Source organism: Xenia sp. Carnegie-2017, unplaced genomic scaffold (genome assembly GCF_021976095.1).
Source record: "Xenia sp. Carnegie-2017 unplaced genomic scaffold, XeniaSp_v1 HiC_scaffold_23, whole genome shotgun sequence".
NCBI lineage: Eukaryota > Metazoa > Cnidaria > Anthozoa > Malacalcyonacea > Xeniidae > Xenia > Xenia sp. Carnegie-2017.
In genome coordinates, this window is record NW_025813486.1 from 19,174,409 (window position 1) to 19,189,605 (window position 15,197).

The 15,197-nt window shown below is 37.5% G+C and overlaps 3 protein-coding genes across 3 annotated transcripts in view; all 3 read right to left on the reverse strand.

Moving 5' to 3' along the window:
- Positions 1-64: 64 nt before the first annotated feature.
- LOC124449861 (ankyrin repeat domain-containing protein 18B-like) lies at positions 65-13,394 on the reverse strand. Its single transcript, XM_047000790.1, has 3 exons — positions 13,384-13,394; positions 1,193-2,341; positions 65-1,011 (listed from the first exon to the last, which is right to left on the reverse strand). Exons 2-3 carry the CDS (start codon positions 1,592-1,594, stop codon positions 130-132), a joined length of 1,284 nt encoding a protein of 427 aa, XP_046856746.1. The 5' UTR covers positions 1,595-2,341; positions 13,384-13,394; the 3' UTR covers positions 65-129.
- Positions 2,506-3,532, reverse strand: LOC124449864 (cytochrome c oxidase subunit 6B1-like). Its single transcript, XM_047000794.1, has 3 exons — positions 3,438-3,532; positions 2,794-3,003; positions 2,506-2,712 (listed from the first exon to the last, which is right to left on the reverse strand). Exons 2-3 carry the CDS (start codon positions 2,980-2,982, stop codon positions 2,659-2,661), a joined length of 243 nt encoding a protein of 80 aa, XP_046856750.1. The 5' UTR covers positions 2,983-3,003; positions 3,438-3,532; the 3' UTR covers positions 2,506-2,658.
- The window catches only part of LOC124449853 (dynein beta chain, ciliary-like), a 33,780-nt gene continuing 22,642 nt past the window's right edge, over positions 4,060-15,197 (reverse strand). The window contains exons 43-65 of the mRNA XM_047000777.1: positions 14,782-14,975; positions 14,531-14,693; positions 13,808-14,074; positions 13,496-13,657; positions 13,287-13,415; positions 12,869-13,120; positions 12,133-12,390; positions 11,386-11,976; positions 10,937-11,172; positions 10,735-10,857; positions 9,923-10,127; positions 9,535-9,840; positions 9,240-9,410; positions 7,706-7,828; positions 7,143-7,336; positions 6,785-6,992; positions 6,349-6,417; positions 6,053-6,280; positions 5,783-5,974; positions 5,596-5,715; positions 5,180-5,422; positions 4,917-5,099; positions 4,060-4,842 (exon numbers count right to left, since the gene is read on the reverse strand). Coding sequence (XP_046856733.1) covers positions 4,225-4,842; positions 4,917-5,099; positions 5,180-5,422; positions 5,596-5,715; positions 5,783-5,974; positions 6,053-6,280; positions 6,349-6,417; positions 6,785-6,992; positions 7,143-7,336; positions 7,706-7,828; positions 9,240-9,410; positions 9,535-9,840; positions 9,923-10,127; positions 10,735-10,857; positions 10,937-11,172; positions 11,386-11,976; positions 12,133-12,390; positions 12,869-13,120; positions 13,287-13,415; positions 13,496-13,657; positions 13,808-14,074; positions 14,531-14,693; positions 14,782-14,975 — 5,235 coding nt within the window. The 3' untranslated portion in view covers positions 4,060-4,224. The remainder of the gene's footprint in view (positions 4,843-4,916; positions 5,100-5,179; positions 5,423-5,595; positions 5,716-5,782; positions 5,975-6,052; positions 6,281-6,348; positions 6,418-6,784; positions 6,993-7,142; positions 7,337-7,705; positions 7,829-9,239; positions 9,411-9,534; positions 9,841-9,922; positions 10,128-10,734; positions 10,858-10,936; positions 11,173-11,385; positions 11,977-12,132; positions 12,391-12,868; positions 13,121-13,286; positions 13,416-13,495; positions 13,658-13,807; positions 14,075-14,530; positions 14,694-14,781; positions 14,976-15,197) is intronic.

A 15,197-nucleotide genomic window follows, 5' to 3' on the forward strand; every position in this document is an offset into this window, starting at 1 on the left:
ATTGATAGGTAGATGGTGATTTTCATAAAAAAACGTGCATGTCAAACGACGAAAGAAGCATAAATTCAAGTTAAGTCAATTATTTTTTATGTATTCCGAAAAGCTTATCCATCTAAGTAATCAAAAACGTTAGTACTTTTTACGAGCTGCGGCAAATAAGGAATGTCTACGACTACCGCTATGCGTTTTTGATTGTAAACGAAGATCTATGATTGGATCAGACGAATTACGTATAAAACCAGGTTTTTGATTGGCCCATGAATTAGAAACAGTTGTCAGATTTACACTACGTCGACGACTATTGTACAAAGGATCGCTGAATGCAGAACGACGACGCTCTTGGAAAACAGGACTGAAACACATAGCAGAGCTACGGACAGACGATGGACGACGTTTTATTTTGGGTTTTATTTTTGCTTTCATACCATTAAGATAAGTTTGAAATTCTTCAGTTGACATCACAGGAATTGTAAAACCTTTCCTGTATGTATTCGCTTGTTGTTCACTGTATAAAGAAAGCACAGTGTTTAGATCATGTAGGTTAAATGGATCTTTGGACGTCCGAGGCAACGGTGGTTTGCTTGGGATATTAGGGACCGATGGACAAACACCAGGTGGAAGTAAGGACCTCCGACTCTGTCTATCAATAGTTGTTCCCTTCGGCTCAAAATCGTCTTGACGCTTTTTCAATAGAGGTTGTCGATTTTTTCGGCGCTCGAGACTTTCCGAATGATTCACGAGTTGTGTAGCAGATCTCATGTCGTCATCATCCGGTTGCCTTGGAAACGAGCATCTAGATTGCGTACAAGGATTACGTAATGAAATCTTGTCAATCAAGGACTTCAAACAAGCGTTCTCGGCGAGTTCTTTCACATTCAAGAGCGTTTGAGGATCCACAATATCAGGAGATGCTCCGTGCTCAAGGAGTAAACTAGCACACATTTCCTGACCATTTTTTGTCGCTGCTAACAATGGCGTCAGTCCGTCGTTATTACGTCCGTCCAGTGACAGCTGAAATGAAAAATGAATTTTCCAATCAATCATGAGATAATGCCTTAACACTGTGTTGATTAAATATTTGATTTCATGAGATGTTGATTGAATTTTAGTGAAAATTTTGATACGTACTAAAGTTTTAGCTGATGTATTTCAACTGTGATGTCAGAACAATACAGAAAAATTCTTTACTCACCCCAAAACTTTTCATAGCTTCAACAAGCATATTGGTAAGAGCAAAATCTCCTTTAGATGAAACGTAATGTAAAGCCGTATTTCCAAACGTATCGACGCACACGAAATTAAGATCCATCAACGAGCGACCAAACAGAATTTTCACAACATCAACTCTTCCCAAGTGACATGCCCACATTAAAACATCGCGTCCTGTGTCATCAACTATGTTCACATCTGCTTTCTTCGACAACAACAAACGCAAAAGTTTCCTTCGAGTGTTGGCCATGTCATCAGTCAGTAAGCAGGCATTAATCAATGATGTCTGACCCTTTGAATCTTGTTCATTGATGTCAACTCTCTTAGTATCCAAGAGATAGTTGACCATGAAAATTCGACCTTTTCTAGTCGCTTCATTTAGCATTTTTTTCTTCGTAAAATGCGTCTTTGTACGAATGAAGTGTATCCAAGTTCAAAATGTGAACAAGATGACTTCCTCAGAATTTACGACATGTAATTAATGTCCTTAAAATGTGATTAACACATAAAAGTTTCATCGTTTGAATGAAACGCGTTCGTTTCAAGCACACGGACGCCACGAAAAAAACAAAACATCTTAAATTAAAGTCAACATAACTCGAGGCGTAATGTTGTGGAGGCCATTCCTGTCAATGACGGAGGAAAATTACGTATTTAAGTAATTCTTAAGAATATGATATTCACCAGGATGATTCTGAAAAAGTAATTTAGCATTTTGACAGGTCATGTAAAAAGGCCATTGAGAAGATCATTAGTTCATAGAGCTTGACTAATGACACACTTCGTTACTAAATACGATTACCATAAACTTCTAGATTCATTAACTGAAATCTAGAGTTGCCTCTTGTTGACTATTTAATATCCACACTTTGCACAGCAGCCCCAAAAAAAGCCAAAACTACGATGACCACTTGCAACGCAAAAAAATCGGTGAAAAAACTTTGCAAAGTCCTAGTACAATCATCCAGTCAATATTCTTAATTGTATGACCAAAAAGATTTAAAAGGTAAAAAGCATGCGAGCAAATTTTTAAAAAATGGGAGCACAGCAGGATAAATAATGATATCTTAGAACATTATAATAATTCCATGTTCAACAAATACACAAAATAGATAATTAATCCTATCTCTAACTAATGTGTTGGCCATAGCATAATCCTACAAGATTAAGGTTCAGTGTTAGGGATCAATTTTGAGTATTTGCAGTGCACGGAATTATCATTATTCTAGAGGATCTCAGTTGGGCAAAAAGTCTGAAACATTTAATTGTAAAATTTCTCGAAACTGACCACGATAGTCGACAAAATGATTCTTTTGTGCAACATTCAATGCTTTACAGGGCAGTTTTTGTTATTAATTAGTCTGAAGAAAAGAAATTCTGTAATTGTTGTTTGATGCAAGAAATAGTTTTAATGAGAAAAATATATAAAGTACTTAAAGTGATTGATCTTTAAATCTTGCCAGCAAATGTCCCTTCATCTCTTTGCGAGTTCCAATCTTCAACCTGTCAAACATAAAATAACAAAAATTTTTGATAGAAAATCTTTAACTTTCTTGAACACATTTCACCATTTTATCTACTAACCCATTTTCTAGGGCAGAGCGAGAGATAGTTTCTTCTGAACCAATTGCATGGCTCAAAATCTTCACCTTTCTTAGAAATACATCGATAGTAGTCACAGTAATTCTGCCAGCAGTTCCTTGATTGGTTGGTATAAGGAAATCGAGCATCAAATGGAGCTGTTTCAATCTTGAATTCCCGCTCTTCTGCCATATTCCTTTTCTATGAAGTCAACTAGTAAAAACACAAAACATCATTCATACAAAGGAGACATTAATCACTTGTAATTATTTATACTTCTAACAAAAATTTGGGCTGTGGGAACATCTGAGCGTTTCTTTTAACAACAAATAACTTTGTACATTGACAGTATTGTGTCCGGCTTGTAACTCAATAAACTTGAAAGTGCATGCTATAGTTGACATTAAGCTGTTGAAAACCGTTTCTAAACCTTTCCATCAATATTTCCATGGGGGAAAACAAAGATCTCGTCGAAAAAAAACCTTTTCGGACTGGCTTATAACACACAACTTTTATGATACAGAATTTAAAAATTAAAAATTTCCACTATTTTGTTTTGGAAATATTTACGTATTTTCATATAAAACAACAATGGAAGTCATCATTCAATATATTTCTATAAAAATAAGAATTAAATTTGCACAAACCTAGGCTGAACACAACACGTCTTTTCTGTAGAGTACAAATGACAAAGTTCAATTTTATAAACAAGATGGCGGCTTGCATCCCTAAACTCTTTGCGAGCGTTCATCTGATGACGTTCACTGATGACGTCACGCTACAAAAAGAAACAAAAGTAGTTAGGGCAAAAACATCGCTTGCAAAAAGCCTGCGTAAAGCTTTAGTGTAAACCCAAAGTTAGCAGTTGCATTTTCTAAAAAAAATATAATGAAAATATTTATAAGCCTGATTGATAAAACCCGACATAAATATCTTTCAAGTAAATGGTTTGAACCCGGGAGTATCGTTACATGTTTGTAAATGTCGATCGTGCAGGTTGGTATAGTCCTGAGAAAGACTGTTTTTGTTGTTGTTGACTGACGTTTCGACAACCTTAGCGGTAGATATTTTGACTCTGAAGATGACTACCACTAAGGTTGTCGAAACGTCAGTCAACAACAACAAAAACAGTCCTTCTCAGGACTATACCAACCTGGACGATCGACATTTACAAACATGTATAAATATCTTTCTTTATTACAACAACATCAAGCCCCCCCTATCTTTGTGTAACGGCCTTGGATATTTGATTCATCGTTCAAATGCATCAACAATTCCTATGTTCTTTACTTATCAATAAACATATATTAATTTATACATAGTATAGAAAGCTTTTCAAATATACGTATATCAAATTTACAAACATAAAAACAAACATTCCTTAAAAAAATTTACAAACATTTCGTAATCTTTTCCAAACATTTTATCAAATGTTCAAGCACTAAGAAGCAAAGCGACGCCGGCTAGAGTCCATTTTGCGGGATTTTCTTTGGTTTTAAGAAAGAAATTCCAGACGTAAGTTGGACCACGTTGCCTAGTTTTATACACTGGACATTCGTAGACATTCTTTGTTTCTTGTTTATCGACAGGAATCGCTTTTATGAAGATAACAGGCATATTGGGAGTGAGTTCTTTAAGTCTTGAGTCCGCGATCATACCAGTTTGTGTATCCCAGCGGGCACCCTCCATGAACAAACCGTGAACATAAGCACCTTCACGGGGTGGACTGTTGAAATCATCTTTATTCTTTTTGGTCACATCGACAGATAACGTCATCTTGTCAAGAGGCCATTCGTTTTTACGAGCCATGGATTGTTCAATAGCAGTAAGAAATGACTGTGGATTAAAAAAACCAGACAGCCACACGACATTCGGAAGACAAAAATCAGAAGTCCAACTTTCCAGTTCTTTTATACGCAGTAAGAGATCTGAGAACCAAGCGGCAAGTGTCGCCATTGATGGGTAAGCACGGCGTTCCCACGAGCCTGGCACGTGATCGAAAAACAACGCATTCGAAAGATCCTCCATGTCGGATGTTATGGTGAGTTCACCCTGAGGTAGAATGGGAAATGACATGAGAGAAATAGTGAAAATAAAAATGCGTAAAAAACATGGTAATGTTATACCTTCAAACCAAGATCTAACTCTCTCAAACTTCGTCTCATCTCACTAGTTAACATACTCATGCGTTCGCATTCTTGAAAAGCGACGACAACATAAGGATTTCTGTCCTCGCATCGCGCCATCATTTCTTGCACATTAAAATCATCGGGTAATCGCTCACGAATCTCATCCAAAACTTGCTTTACCTGTAACGGAATGAAAAAAAAAAACGTAGAACATTATGATACACATATGTTAAAGTGATGAAATCGAAATTCCAACTCACTTTTTCCTCGCGTGTACTTCCACCACCCTCACCACCCCCCGTGTCACGTGGTTGCATCTCTAGGACCGTCTTGAAGAGGTTATCTGATGTTGCTGTAAGGAAACCAATCTCTGCATTTGGATGTAAACCGTAGAGATATGGACTTTCCGGGGGGAGAACTTCGTCGATGTAGGAATGATAACCCTTGTAGTCACTGTTCCCGGGAACTGGAAAACCTGGAGCGAGATTCAGTTCACCTTCCAACTGTAAAATTTAAAGAAATATCATCGTAAATCGTGACTTTTTTCAAGATCGCAACATTAAATATTTTTTTAAGTGGTAACATTACGAACTTTAGGGAAAATGTGAAAGAAAATGCAATACGAGGCAGCTTACTTTAAAACGTCATAGAGAAATCGACAAAATGAATTTCTCACCATTTCAGGTTTCATATACTCCTCCAGATACGTACGACAAAGTCTTCTATCCCAGTCATCAGTAATATGACCACCATACATGATCTCACCAAAAAGATAACGTAGATCTGTCCACGGTACCTGAAGTTTTAAAATGGCAACATGTTTTTAAGCCAATAACTAATCCTTCAACAAGATCAATCTTTACCTTGGCGTTTGCCTCGAGATAGTTATACAAGACATTTACGCTTATTGTTAAATCTCCTGTGTTGAATGGGTAAGAACGATTCCATCCTTGTGGACCAAACTTTCGTCTCTCGGCTACGACAGCGTGGAAATAACACAATGCGAAGAGAATGCTCTTAAATTCATTCTCACGAGCGCACATTTCGAGTGTGTCCTTAAAAAAATTAGAAACAAGGAAATTCTTGGATATTTTTAGAACATTTTAAACGAGAGCGAAGTACTTCATGTCTACCTGGTTGAAGTTGTCCAAGGCTTGATGAAGATTTGCCATCATTCCTGTTGGAGGTTCATTCGTGATCTTAATGGATGACTCGAGGATACCTTGAGGTATGATGTGACTATCAGGGGATCCAGCAGGCTCGGCAGACATATAAACACGATAGTTTTCATGGCTTCCTTCGCTATAGGCTTCAAGAGTTTTCTCTAAAGTCGACAACCATTTCGCCACCAAATGAATATTCTGAGTTGAAAAAAAAACAAGTTGAGGAATTTAAAGGAAAAAGCTAAAGTATGAGTTGCTGTTTTTACCTGTAATACAACCCAATGTCCTTCTTTTCCCGCCAATTGTAAAGCTTGTTCAGCAACAATTTCCTGACCCTGATCAAGATAAGTGACGAAGTAAATGGTTTGAACCCGGGAGTATCGTTACATGTTTGTAAATGTAGATCGTCCAGGTTGGTATAGTCCCGAGAAGGACTGTTTTTGTTGACGAGCCAAAAGATTTGACTCTAAAGATGACTACCGCTAAGGTTGTCGAAACGTCAGTCAACAACAACAAAAACAGTCTTTCTCAGGACTTTACCAACCTGGACGATCTACATTTACAAACATATAAGTGACGAAGACAACATATTTATTAAAGCGTATTGAACGCGCGAAATAATTACAACAGAAACAGACATTTATTGATACATAGGCTGGAGTTGTTATTCAACTCTGGCAAGAAATGGTCGGTTCACCTTACCTGTCCAAGAGAGACGTTATGAAAGTTTCTGTTGTCGATAGTAAAACCAATTTTCTTTCCAAGAGCTTCAACATCCTTTAATGGATCAACACCAGGCGATAGAATAAAGAAAACAGGAGTACCAGGTCCCGTTTCCTCGTAAGATTTAGCGAATTCAATTTTTCTATTCTCCACATATTTATTGCCCAATTTTTCTTCGATAAAATTCCTATGACAAAAAAAACACTTTCATTTTAAATCGAAGTAAAACGATAGTTTGCTGGTGTTGTGAATTCTTTGAAGTAAACAACACTCTTATAGTAAGAGATAAAGTAGTTTTTATAAAACCATTACGATAACATAAAACGTTAATACTTGCCTCACGGCGTATGTCATTCTATCTGGTCTGAGGGCACGCATCATACACAGTTTCTGTAAAGCAGTTTTGTTCTTCCATTCTTGAGGGAACTTCTCTTTCTCTGGGCATTCACTTTCAACAAATTTTTTCCATCTTTTAGCAGAACCCTCTATATCACGATCTAGATTACGGAATTCTTCCATGTTACTCAGCGCCTAAGAAGGTAAAACACGTGATCATTACACAGCATCACGACCACGTGATAAATACGTAGGACCATGACCACGTGATCACTACTCAGCATCATGAGCGCGTGATAAATATTTGGTACTATTACCACGTGATTATTACTCAGCATCATGACCACGTGATAAATATTAGAACCATGACCACGTGATCATTATTCAGCATCACGACCACGTGATCATTACTCAGCATCATGACCACGTGATAAATACTTAGAACCATGACCACGTGATCATTATTCAGCATCACGACCACGTGATCATTACTCAGCATCATAACCACATGATCATAACCGACGACAAAAACAAAGAATGTATATGATAAGAAGTGTAACATACTTTAATACCACCCCAGGAATGATTTGAAAGAAAATCAACAGGTGTTGTAACATTTACTGCTGCAGGAAAACGTAACAAGAAATCCAACTCCGTCGAACTGATCTCTTTTCGCATAAGTAAAATCTAAATGTAAAAAAAACTTTGTAAATCATAAAGACGGGATAAAATTAATGGATTTTTTAACTAGCTTTAATAGACCAGGAAAATTGCTATAATTCTATACTTGAAAAGCTACCATACCTGAAAAGCTACCATACCTGAAAAGCTACCATACCTGAAAAGCTACCATACCTGAAAGCTATCATACCTGAAAAGCTACCATACCTGAAAAGCTACCATACCTGAAAAGCTACCATACCTGAAAAGCTACCATATCTGAAAAGCTACCATACCTGAAAAGCTACCATATCTGAAAAGCTACCATATCTGAAAAGCTATCATACCTTAAAAGCTACCATATCTGAAAAGCTACCATACCTGAAAAGCTACCATATCTGAAAAGCTACCATACCTGAAAAGCTACCATATCTGAAAAGCTACCATATCTGAAAAGCTACCATATCTGAAAAGCTACCATATCTGAAAAGCTACCATATCTGAAAAGCTACCATACCTGAAAGCTACCATATCTGAAAAGCTACCATACCTGAAAAGCTACCATATCTGAAAAGCTACCATATCTGAAAAGCTACCATATCTGAAAAGCTATCATACCTTAAAAGCTACCATATCTGAAAGCTACCATACCTGAAAAGCTACCATACCTGAAAGCTACCATACCTGAAAGCTACCATACCTGAAAGCTACCATATCTGAAAAGCTACCATACCTGAAAAGCTACCATATCTGAAAAGCTACCATATCTGAAAAGCTACCATATCTGAAAAGCTATCATACCTTAAAAGCTACCATACCTGAAAAGCTACCATACCTGAAAGCTACCATACCTGAAAAGCTACCATATCTGAAAGCTACCATACCTGAAAAGCTACCATACCTGAAAGCTACCATACCTGAAAAGCTACCATATCTGAAAGCTATCATACCTTAAAGCTACCATACCTGAAAGCTACCATACCTGAAAGCTACCATATCTGAAAGCTACCATACCTGAAAGCTACCATACCTGAAAAGCTACCATACTTGAAAGCTACCATACCTGAAAAGCTACCATACTTGAAAACTACCATACTTGAAAGCTACCATACCTGAAAGCTACCATACTTGAAAAGCTACCATACCTGAAAAGCTACCATACTTGAAAAGCTACCATACCTGAAAGCTACTTTACCTGAAAGCTACCATACCTGAAAGCTACCATAAAAGCTACCATACCTGAAAGCTACCATACCTGAAAGCTACCATACCTGAAAGCTACCATACCTAAAAGCTACCATACCTGAAAGCTACAATACCTGAAAAGCTACCATACCTAAAAAGCTACCATACCTGAAAAGCTACAATACCTGAAAAGCTACCATACCTAAAAAGCTACCATACCTGAAAAGCTACCATACTTGAAAAGCTACCATACCTGAAAAGCTACTTGAGCTGTAAAAGTCAATTTATCAGCTTCAAAGAGACCACGAGTTGTGTAAATAAAGACAGAATATGTAATACAGTCGATGAGATTGTCCACACGGATTTTGATTTCTTGACTTGGCTCAGCACGTTCGATGGCTTTTTGAAAGACAACATTGAAGGCCTAACAAGACAAAAACATATCAATAATAAAGATAAGAATAATTGCTAAAGATATATATGTTCAAAGTAAAGATGTTATTAAAAATAAATATCTTTTGTGGTTGCACGACTTAGTCATAAAGTACCTTCAGAGAAAATTGATATATGGGATTTATCTTGTTAAGATCATTTAATATGAAGTACAGTAGAGATGCCCTTGCTGCTGCAGGTCGATATTGTTCTCTAGCTTCGTTGATCTGTATTTCAGTGACCTTCGCCTCCGCTACCTGAACCTCAATTTCAGCAGCTGTACGTTTAGTAGTTTCCAGGTTCTCCACAAGAGCAGTATCGCCAAGAAAGTTGCCACCAGCGGCTGAAAGTCGAGACAATAACGAATCCTCGAGCTCCTTGAGTTTGACTGTAAACTCGTTTTGTTGTCGGGTCAGTTTAGCCTAAAATATTCATAAAAATATTTAGTTGTCAGCGTGAAAAAAATTTTCCTAATAATTTCGAAACATTCAAATTCTGGCGTACTTTTGTTTCTTCAAGATCAGGTCTTTCTTTTGCGACAACATTTGCCAATAACTGGTCCTCGAGTCCTTCGCGTGTCACAGTGAAGTTAATCAAGGTTGTCTGAGCCTGTAGTTCTGGTTTATAGTGAGGATTTGCCAGTTTCGTGTGAAGAATGAGTCTGAAATCTGGATGATATTCTGTTTCTTTGTCGCCAATCTTGATGTATCTTAAAAATATACAAGAGAAATTTAGATAACTTCATATTTTAGTAAAGTATATCAATCAGAACAATTGCTGATCAATCAGAACAATTGCGCATCAATTAGAACAATTGCTGATCAATGAGAAAAATTGCACATCAATCAGAACAATTGCACATCAATCAGAACAATTGCACATCAATCAGAACAGTTGCAGATCAACCAGTACGATTGCTGATCAATCAGAACAATTGCTGATCAATCAGAACAATTGCACATCAATCAGAACAATTGCTGATCAATCAGAACAATTGCACATCAATCAGAACAATTGCTGATCAATCAGAACAATTCTTGATCAATCGGAAGCAAAATTACTGATCAATCAGAACAATTGCTGATCAATCAGAACAATTGCACATCAATCAGAACAATTGCTAGCATGCACAAGAGACATGTATTTAAAAAAATTACAAGATTACATTAATGTAATCGTCATTAAAAAATCATATTTCTAAATTATATAAGTTAAAGGAATCGCCACTTGGGGAAGATACGAATACGACATATATCTACATTGATATGGTCATAAATCATCAAATACATCAATGTACCTCTATTATCTTGTTTTACCTTCCTTTTTTTATCGTATTTCGTCCAACCAGCGGATCAAGAACAGCATCAATACTTTCACCCATATTTTCAATCAAAACACAGTCACCGTTCGATACAGCGCGTTCAATACTATCAAGAAATCTATAACGAATACATAAAAGTTAGAACAATGTGAAATTACTATCTTACAACAAAACTATGACTCTCGCTACATTCTAACCCTTTTTGTCCCAAACGAACAACCCTCAGGTTTTCCCCTTCACGTGTTTTGATCCATTTGATCCCCTGTAGCTGGGGATCGATCATAAGCGGCCATCTTTCACAGTTTGTGAGTATCGTTGCATTCTCTGTTGACATTCGATCTGAAGGCAGGCTCTCATTTTGCCAAGAAGCTATCGTTGCGTTGTCCGTCAGTAGCGTTAAGGTATCAAGATCCTGAGTGATGGGAATGGGCACCTACAGAAAAGACAGGATGATATAATAGTGTTAAGGCACCCACATCCTGAATGATGGGAATGGGCACCTACAGAAAAGACAGGATGATAATGATATAATAGTGTTAGGGCACCCACATATTGACCTTAAGCAAGATGAAAATGGACTTTCCATATTGTTCTCGTGTATATCTTCAACACTCGTTCATAATGGTGAAATTATAATAATCTTTACCTTTTGTTGTTTCATAAACTCGGGTAACTTTTCTTTCATCAAACTGTCACGATATCTCCTTGTAAAGCAACCAGCGTACGACACAAAAGCACAAATCAACAATATATCACCAGGCAATGTCGTGGATTGTATTTTAAAACTTTCGACAGCCTCGGCCCATCTTACATTCTCTGAAGCAAGACCACCGACCAATCTATTTGCAAGAGATATTGTACGCGCAGTGCTCTCAGCTTCTTCTTGACATTTCAGTTTTTCTTGGGTTGCTTTCTCGAATGAAGCTGTCAATTCAGCCAAATTATCATCAAGTTCTTTAATCTTTGCTTTGATCTTGCTTAATTTATCTTCTGCCGCAGCAAGCTCTGCATTAGCGGCTTGCAACGCCATTCTTTTCGGCTCGACATCACAGAACACTTCGAAGAACTTAATAATGTTGATAACCCAAGCACAAAGACCACCGGCAGCTAGCGATTTCGCGGAGATAAATTCCGGCCGGAAATCGGGATCATCCAGATACGGGCGAACTGCTTTAAGATTGTTGTCGTGAATGTTCTCCTTGTCGTAGTTGAGTAACTGATCCAAGAATTGATCCACCTAAGGATTGAGATTAGATTGGATTATAAACAATTAAGAAGATTCATCCTCAAGTTTATCCTTTGCAAAGATACCAAGGATGAAAGAATGACTGACACTAATTGAAATAAATTTACACTCTTAACCGAAAAAAATGAACGCTATCGAAAAGTTTACCTTTGCCATCATAATCTTACACGCTTTCCAACTTCGATCCTTAGGAATTTTAGTTGGCGGCGATAACAACATCATAACTGCTGCTGTCACGTTCATTACAGCTGCTGGAGGAGAACCAAACGACTTGAGCTCTGTAAGATTGTTCTTATTTAAAGTATTCAGTGCATCCTGAGCAGCAACCAACGCAGGCTCGGCTTTAGCTAAATCCGCTTCACAAGATCGTTGTTTCTCTGCCACATCGCGAGCAATGACGGCTACCTACGGGAAAAAATCATTTACAGTAGTTATGTCACTTAAAGTCACGAATACTCTCTATTACACGTGTTCCTCTCATGACTACTCTCTATCACACATGATCCTCTCATGACTACTCTTTATCACACGTGTTCCTCTCATGACTACTCTCTATCACACGTGATCCTCTCATGACTACTCTCTATCACACGTGTTCCTCTCATGACTACTCTCTATCACACGTGTTCCTCTCATGACTACTCTCTATCACACGTGTTCCTCTCATGACTACTCTCTATCACACGTGATCCTCTCATGACTACTCTCTATCACACGTGATCCTCTCATGACTACTCTCTATCACACGTGATCCTCTCATGACTACTCTTTATCACACGTGATCCTCTCATGACTACTCTCTATCACACGTGTTCCTCTCATGACTACTCTCTCTCACACGTGATCCTCAATCAACGGTCGAGCAAAGATAACATAAATTAACCTTCTTTTCTTCTTCGTCAGCAATAGCTTTTTCCTTGCTCACTTTCTCAGTCTCCACGCCAACTTTTTGAATAAGTTTATCCGCATCTTCATTTTTCTGCTGCAGTTCCACTTCTTGAGAAGCCAGCTTTGCTTTTAGATCGTCCACCTGAGAAGCAGTGCTTTGTAACTTCAACAAACCATTCTCCAAACGTTCCATTTTTTGCATAAGTTCCATGTTCTTCTTTCGTAACAATGTTTCGTACAACTTGATCTAGAACGACGTCGTTTAACTTAAAATCGTCAAATAGAAGAGTTAATTTCATTACAACTTTTATGTAATTTGTCAATCTATATGTAGTACAACTTTCGTGTAATTGCTTAATTGTTCTACCAGCAAATATGATGCATTTCACTTATATATGCACGCGATAACAGACCTGTTCTAAAAAGCTCTTTGGTGTTGTGTAGTTGTAACGTCTTTCAGAGATCAAATATTCCTGACTCATTTGATTAACACTGGTGTGAACGAAAGACATGAACTCTGCAACGGATTGTTTTTGATCTCCCTGAATAAAACAGAAATATTTCATCATTACTTTAGCCAAGCAATCGTATTTTTTATGAACACCTTGTTTGTCGTACTCACCTTGACCTGTTCAATGTCCTCAAGGAATCGGCGACTGACGGAGACCAACGCTTCCGCTGGCCATTCGTGGAACCAATCAATAGCCGTACAGTTGGTCACCGCGGGAAATTTCCTACTACGCACGCGCAGTGTTGTGCCGACTGGTGAAAAACATAAAACGACCTACAATAAAATAACACAAATATTTCTTAACCTTTCTCCTTCTCAATTTAATTTAAATCAAGCCCTTACATTTTTCAACGTTTTACAGTAATCGGTAGGGGGAAAAACACACACATACACACAAGAATCCATCACAAATTCCTCGCGTACCTTGAGATTCCTACGTATCCTTTCAATGAAAAACATCCAACAATTTTCCCTGGTGTCCTGTAGACCAGAAGATTTCACTTCATTACGCACACCGGATATAATGTTCTCTACTTCATCGTCAGGAAATAGACCAGGAATTTCACCAGATGCCAGGAGATCGTTAATCAACACAAGGAAATGTTCTTCGGGTATTTGAGCATCAGTAAGAAGAAAAACAGTTCCGATGTTCTTTAGACCAGCTTTAGTACACAACATTGCAAGGTCAGCCTGGAAACATACATTAGTTAGTGCTTTCAAAGACAAACAATCAAGACGTGGTGTTATAACAACAATGCCACGCATGCGCTGTGCTGGTCTATAGCTGAGTTTGCATTAACCTGTGCAAACCGATCTGAGCTTGATCAATTAAATCAATCAAAGAAAATTTGCAAATCAATTGTTAAAGAAAGATCAAAACAATTGTTTTAAATTCATCTGTTTCGGAGAGGTTTACGAGAACCTTCGAGCAGGTGCAATCCTCGACCTTCGTTCTGATGATTGCACTGATCAGCTCTCAAGTTCTCCCAAAGGTCTCCTCGGTTTGCATAAGCCCGTGCAAACACAGTAAACATCTTTTATTTCTTAAACAAAGAGACAAGATGTAAGAAAGAAGGCATTTTCAAGTTTTTTAAGACTTGAGATTTACGTTGATGTGAGATGAGAAAAAGAAACATAGCTACAAACCTTCATGTCGGCAATGGAATATCCTTTCCTTAATGTGATCTGAAAAACCTCCAAAGCACTGATAAACGCCGCAAGTCTCGCCAAACTCTGCTTGCCACTACCACCAACACCAACAAGAAGAGCATTACCACGTGGAGACTCGAGAATTCGATTGATACGACAGCTAAATAATTCATGTAAGACTCCATCAAGTTAAAAATCAAATATCAAAACGTTAACACAAAATCAAAATGTAAAAACTTTCTACGTACATGTGTTGTAAAGCGTCTTCAAACAACACGAGATTCATTACGGCGTTTATTTCATTATAATTATCCAGTGTTTCTGTTAGAAGTTTACTGAGATGTGGCCAGTTCGGTATTGGAAGATATTTAGCTTCGCCAATACCGCCAGAGAAATGAGTAAACAACAATGGTTGCTCGTACAACACAGTCTCCTCGAAGTCCTTTAATAAAAGATGGATGTTTTGTTAGGGGTTTTTTTTTTTGACTATGTCTTTTTCTCAATATCCTTCATTACCTATTTTATGTTTGATATATGTCGGAACTCTAACTCTAACTCTAAATCTAAATCAAACTCTAAATCTAACTCTAAATCTAAATCTAAATCTAACTCTAACTCTAAATCTAAATCTAAATCTAAATCTAACTCTAAATCTAACTCTAAA